General features: G+C 45.7%; 1 protein-coding gene across 1 annotated transcript in view; it reads right to left on the bottom strand.

The window, feature by feature from the left end:
• LOC104941384 (frizzled-3-like) overlaps positions 1-7043 on the bottom strand; it is an 18728-nt gene that overhangs the window by 10008 nt on the left and 1677 nt on the right. Inside the window, exons 2-4 of the mRNA XM_010766475.1 lie at positions 5169-5631; positions 4789-5088; positions 3759-4010 (exon numbers count right to left, since the gene is read on the bottom strand). Coding sequence (XP_010764777.1) covers positions 3759-4010; positions 4789-5088; positions 5169-5631 — 1015 coding nt within the window. The remainder of the gene's footprint in view (positions 1-3758; positions 4011-4788; positions 5089-5168; positions 5632-7043) is intronic.

The following is a 7043-nucleotide window of genomic DNA, read 5'->3' as shown; positions in this document are numbered from 1 at the left end:
CAGACTTTCAAGACACACAGAGCCACTTTTCCAAATGTTTGCAGACCCGCTTCTCCTTTGATGTGGAAAATGCCCCTGGTGCTGCTTTCAAATGCGAGCTCATCGAACCTGAGTGCAATTCTGAAGGCTCAAAGCCAAGTTCACGGAAGTGAATGTGGGAAAGCGACAAGCCCGTTGGACAGTTCATGCGAGAATTGTCCTTCCCTGAGATTTCCAGGAGTGTTCAAGCCGCGCGCGCGTTGTTGGGAGGCCCCACATTATGTCGTGAACAGCTCTTCTCCACCATGCAACTTCGATAGTCAAAGTACAGGTCCAGCTTAGCTGATGCACATCTTCAAGCCGTCTGAGGGTTTCAGACTGCTCCTCCCTCAAACCCCAAAATTGTGGCTCAGCTGCTGTGGAGGAGAAGGCTGCGCAGGTCTCTACCAGCAAGCGAGTAGGCAAGAGAACAGCAACGTGTAAGTGCTTTGTGTGAAGAACAGTTGCATGTTTAAGAAGATTGTTTGAAGAGACTGCTTAATGTTGTATTTTTTAAAATATGTTTGCGGATAACTTGAAGCCCGGCCCAGACTTGCCCAGACTCTACGTCCAGCGGCAAGGCGTAAATGAGTCTGAGCACCCCTGCACTACATACTGATATACACCGTGAACCATCAGCGCGAGGAGAACTTCTTTTAAAGCTAGAGACACTACATCTGATATACACCTGAACATCAGCAGGACGAGACTCTTTAAAGCTTAGCAGTACTAACTACATTAGCTGATATGACACCCCGAACATCAGCCAGCGAGGCAGACTCTTTAAGCTAGAGACACTTACCATACTGAGGGGTATACAGCTGAACATCAGCAGGAGGAGGACTTCTTTCTAAAGTAGAGACCACAACATACTGAGTATACACCCTGAACATCAGCCAGCGAGAGGAATCTTTAAAGTATGAGACACGTACTTACCCTGGATATTGACACCCGAACATCAGGCAGGAGAGGAATCTTAAAGTTAGAGACTACCAACCCAGTCGCACGGCATTTTCGTGTTAAGAGTCACGACATTTAATCTCTTGGATTCGTGTCCACCAACAGGATTTTCCCTTTTTTTTTTCGTGCTCAGAACAGAAACGCATTTGAAAGCAATGTATTTCTATTGCCGTTATATGTTTTCGTGGGCCTGCAGCACGTATTCTTGGTTCCGTCGGGCGGTCTTGGAAGATCGCGAAGCCTGTGTGGTTCATAAAAACATGTTTTTACTCAATATCACAGCCACGGCTCAGAATACTGAAATATGTATTTTTTAAATCTTTTTTTTTTCTAATTTGTTATTCATTTCTAAATACACACTTGTTTATTACTCAACTAATAACACACATTATTCTTTTTTTAATTTATTATTGTTTAATTCCAAAATTGAAATTTCATGAAATAAAAGGCACATTTTGTCTTGTATCTAAATAAAAAGCGGCGACCTGGAGCCAATCCTGCAATTTCCCCACAAGTGAAAGAGTGACATGCTGAAACCCAACCCCTGCAGGGCGGAGTACATTTTTTGGGAAATACTAACATAAAATACACATCGGCTACACTCTTGAGTAAGAAAAATAAATAAATCTATTAGCCTACTACACAACATTATTTTGAAAAAAAAAATGAATGCCATTTTTGTTTTTTCTTTACTTTGCTCTGAAAAGCTTGAACCTTGCCTGCTCCTCACAGAGAGCAGAGGGAACAGGCTGTGGGAATTACTTATACATTTGTGGCATAAGGGTGGATAGCCCCCATTGTTCTGTGTGTTCAAAATGAAAGACAGGCCACCGCACTTATCAATCAGCAAACCGTGGGGTCTTATTTCATTACGTGTTGATTTCTATCAACATGTAATGTTGTATCGATGTATATAGAGATGTACTACAGCAAAAGTATTCTCCGTCGGGACTTCCTGCAACAACACCATGCCGTTATCGTGATTCTAATTGGCCAGAAGACATTATCAAAGATGTTCTATCGAGAAGACGATCACTACGTGACAAAAGTTTTCAAAACCGTTTTTAGTCTTCGGTATTTCCAGACAAGTGGCTACTGAAATCAATCTTACTAACTGCTGCCTGTGCAATTTTCTCAGCGCAAGTTGGCAGACTTTATTTTGCTTACTTTAACATCATTTTTCATGGTGGGGCTAAGCCATTTCTTGGTATGGCTGGAGCCTACCCCAATTTTAGTTGAACAATGCCGACAAACAGCTTTGGTTCCACCTGTCTTTGTCCGTCATCCTTGTATGAAATTGCGAAACCAAAATGTTCCCAAACCGGAGACTTCAACGATGCTGGAGGATTTTCGAGCTCAACTTTATCTGCGTTCGCCATTTCCTCAAATTACTGACTAAATTTGAACGCATCCCTGTGACCAGCTCTCATAGTATGCCTCTCGTCCAATTAAATGACTTGGTCGCTCTATGACGCGTTGACCCAATGTGAGCAAATTACACTGGCAACACACTGTACGTCAACTTTGCCTCCTTATTAGACTACTTTAGTGGGAACAATGAGTCTGCGTCTTCGATGCGCACAGGCGGATGATGCGGGGATGCAATGTAGACAGGAATAAACACAGATCATCCTCTGGCTGCAGCCTTGACCTACTTGATTTTGATCAAAGTCAATGCGGAAAACCCGCACTCACACAGGTAGGTGGAGGCAGGGGCGGACTGGGACAACAAATCAGCCCTGGAATCTCACCCAGCCCAGCCCACACAAATTGGTAGAGCACTATAGGAAGGGGGGGGAGCCTCGCTGCGTGGAAACGGCCCGCTGAACGGACCTCCGTGGCCTGTCAGCACAACTTAAATGATGCCGTTTAAAAACATAAAAAATAAAGGGCGGTGCCGGCCGTCAGCGAACCAAGCCGGCCGTTCTGTGATTCTCCAGAACACACAGATGGCCAGTCCGCCCCTGGGTCAAGGTGAAGGGAATGAGCACTTTTACAGCTTTTTCTGCGAGGTGGGGGAACTCGGTCTCCACAGACAGCCAAAGCCACACAAGTCCCTCCATACCCTCACCCCACTTATCGGACCTCCTCCATCCCTACACCCCTTCTCGGAGTCAGCGGTCCTCAGACACGGGCCTGCTCTCCATCCCCCGCTCTCGCCTCCGAACTGTTGGGGACAGGGCGTTCAGTGTTGCAGCCCCCACCCTCTGGAATGCACTTCCTGCCGTAATGCTGCCTCCCTGGACATCTTCAAATCATCATTAAAAACACAACTGTTCACCCTGGCCTTCGGGCCCTAGCCCTTTCTTGGTCCCCCGGCTTCCTTTATTTTTTGTTTGCCCTTTGATTGTCTGTTTGTTTTGTTTGTCCACCATGTACAGCGACCTTGGGTCCCTTGAAAGGCGCAGCTATATAAATATCATTTATTATTATTATTATTATTATTGTATATATACAGATACTGAACATATATTCTACATTTCTACCATCCCTTATAAATCCTGTTTCCTTCTGTCAAGAAGGAGAGACATTTACAGGTGATGTGATGTGATGATATCAATGTGCATGCAGACAAGCTGAGCTAGTGTTAGGCTACAACAAAGGGAACTCACAACATATTTCAGACATGTAAGTGAAATCTATTTTGTGCCCAAAGCAGATTTCATAAGTTATAAATAATGTACGAAATGATATTGGGAATGATAAGTGGAATGCAGCACAGGCTGTAGATGATGATGATTGGTTCAGTTGAAACCCCATGAGAAGCTTCTGGTCCTCACCTGGTAGGGGCAGGGGATGTGGTAGTCCCGACACTGCTCCTGGACCCAGGTGGTCTCCCAGATGCTCCGGTAGCTGTTCTCGTAGAGGTAGCAGGCCAGGACCACCAGCAGGGGGACCAGGTAGAGCACGGAGAACACGGCGATGCGGATCATGAACTTCACCAGCTTCTCCTGGTTCTCCTTCTCCAGAGGGATCTCCATGCGCACGCGGTTCAGAGCGGCGATGCCTGCCAGCAGCAGCGCCACGCCCACCTGCCACAACGAGAGGGGGGGGGGGGATGCTTTCACTCAGATTGAGAAGGAGATCATGGCGTACAGACTTGATCTGTTACCATTAGATTATAAATAACTATTTTATTTGTATTTAGACACTACAGACCTGTGGTGTAGCCACCATTTCAAATGTTGGATGGGTTCGACTTGGTGAGATACACCGTGCTGAACTCCCTGTGTGGGTTGTAGGTGCTGCAGCGCTGTGCCACTCACACGTCTCAATACATGTCAGAACGCTTGGTGAACATAGCTATTCTTTTCTAGATCTTGGTACCAAAGAATGAAATGCAGGTGGACTTTAGATGTTATGATACCTCTTGGTACTTTTTGGAACCAATACCCAGCTGTGCACTTTGGTATACTGCTGATTCATTCAGAATCAATATCTTAGTCATACCAATACAACATTGCATATTGTGATATACATGTAGTATAATGAATAGCACTGTGCACATTTTACTTTAACTTCACATTTTTATATCAATATTTGTATTTTTAGCATGTATTACACATGTTGCCTTTATCCATTTCTTTATATACTGTAGATATTTGTTTTTCATTTCATTTTCTTTTGTATCTTTAAATGCACATCTTATTTGAACTTGTTTATTTCGTATTATCAATAAATGCATTATTGATATCATTTTAAGATGGAGCCACTGTCACCAAACAAAGTAAGTATTCTGCATATCATTCAGACTAAAATAGAATCTATAAATAGAAAAGATCTCACTGCATGTGTAACACTCGTCCTCACCACTACATCCAGTCCCAGAGGCGCGATCAGGAACCAGCGCAGCGCCGTCAGGTTGTACAGCCCCACGAAGCAGACCCCGCTGATGCTGTCCCCCTCGATCTTGTTCATGGCGAGCAGCGTCACGGTGAGGAACCCCGGGATGCCCCAGGCGCAGGCGTGGAACAGGAGCGCCTTCTTCTCTATGGCTTCGCTGCCCCACTTGGGAACAGCAGCCAGGAACCAGGTGATGGTCAGGATGACCCACCACACACTGCCCGCCATGGTGAAGAAGTACAGCACCATGAAGAGGAGGGTGCAGGCCTGGGGCAGAGACCATGGAGGGTCAGTACCAAGGACCGGGCAGTGGAGAAACAGCATCAGAACACACAGAGACCTCTTACCTTGTTATGGGAGCCCTGGGTCACGGTGGCAGCCCTGAACCTGCCGGGACTGGCTGCGTTACAGGACACGTTGTCCTCCAGCAGGAAGCCCAGGAAGAACACCAGGGACACCATCATGTAGCACACCGCGTAGAAGATGATGGGGCGCTCCGGGTAACGGAAGCGCGACATGTCGATGAGGAAGGTGAGGAAGGTGAAGAGGGTGGCGGACAGACAGACGATGGACACCACCCCGATGAAATAGCGGGCGAACGCCAGCTCCTCGCGCGTAAAGTACATGTTGGAGCAGGGGGGGGAGCAGTCTCGGACCCCTAGGAAGGAGTAGCCCAGCTCGGGGTTGATTTTGAGTTCTCTGGGACACCAGAAGCCGTAGTCCCTCTGGACGGAGATGGGGGAGTCGGTGGAGTCTGAGCTGGACAGCAGGTCCACGGGACGGGGGTACGACTCGTCACAGTCCGGGAACCTGAAGGAGTCAGAGGGGGGGGGAAGATTACTCACACTGCCAACAATATATTATACATTTAGCATTTGAAAGATTCTAAAGATTGATGAATACATTGGTCTGGTGATTACAGGGCGCTTCAATAAAGAAGAAGAAGAAGTACAACTTGCACAGGCGCCTCACTATGACTTCAAACGTCTCCGGGAAAGATCACCCGTTTAAGTGTTTATTCGTTTATTTGTATCTCTTAATCACATTATTCCAGCTCCGGGAAGCAGCTGAATACCTTCAAGTTTTATTCAATAACAATATAGTAGGCAAAGAGATAAAGAAAGTAGTACTCAGACGACATAAATACACCCTTCTAATGCAAGGCTCTACTAAAGTCAAATAAGCTTTTTATACCACGCTCTTTCCTTTGAAGACATATTTTTTAGCCTAACCTTGTCTCTGGCATTCAAACACAACAGGGTATATTTGCCTTTCCCACCTAATTGGATTGACTGCATCTCCTCATTCCCACTGGATTAGGGACTGTGTGCTGTATATATATATTTATAAAACGGACAAGTCAAATCAAGCAATCTGATTGGTTTTTAGCCGTGATATACTGAGCGTATACCACGGGTAGAATTGTAAGTTACTTTTCACAACAAGTCAGTATCCCTCCGCGTCTGAGAAAAACAGTATACAGTTGGGCTGAAACTGGAACAAGAAAGCAGCGGAGAAGTAACGGGGCAGAAACCCTTCTTTTTACGCAGCGGTCCAGACATAGACATCAAACGGCAAAACATATTCAGTGTGCAGTTCCTTTGGCATTAGGGCAGGGATATCTAGATACTTTCCAAGGTTTGACATAATGAATTGTGCTACTTTTAAAGCAAGCAACGATGTTTTCAAATCTGTAATCAAAGAGGTCCGCAAAAACGCTATCGACCAATCAAATTGTTTGATTTGACTTGTCAGTTTTATAAATATATTTACATTTCTTCCGTTACGAAACAAACTTACAAAGCATGAGATGGAAACATTTAAGATTAACTTCGACCTCCGGGGGGGTCTTACTATGGAGGAGTGGATTGAGCAGTGCCTATCTCCAGAAAAAAAAGCACCTAAACTACGACATGCAGAGCTACGTGAAGAGCAGGTAGACCAACTGGAAAAGTAGCACCATTCAAAAGCTTTCTGATGCGGGTCTTGAAACAAAGCAGAGAAATGATGACCGTTAGTAGGCCACAGGTGCGTAAAGCTCTCTCCAGTAGCTACTGGAAGCCCAATCTCGGGGACCGGAGAAAGTGGAGCAATATTCTCGCCACGCCAAGCAACAGCCTCGAACAACCTCAACCTATACAAGTGACCACGTAAGCCATGCTACTGATGCTGGATAGTTTTTCAGTGGATGCACCTCGCGTCGGGCCGAACCACGCCCCTTA

The sequence above is a fragment of the Notothenia coriiceps genome, unplaced genomic scaffold, assembly GCF_000735185.1.
Source record: "Notothenia coriiceps isolate Sejong01 unplaced genomic scaffold, NC01 NC01_scaffold00003339, whole genome shotgun sequence".
NCBI lineage: Eukaryota > Metazoa > Chordata > Actinopteri > Perciformes > Nototheniidae > Notothenia > Notothenia coriiceps.
This window is presented reverse-complemented; position numbering and strand designations above follow the sequence as displayed.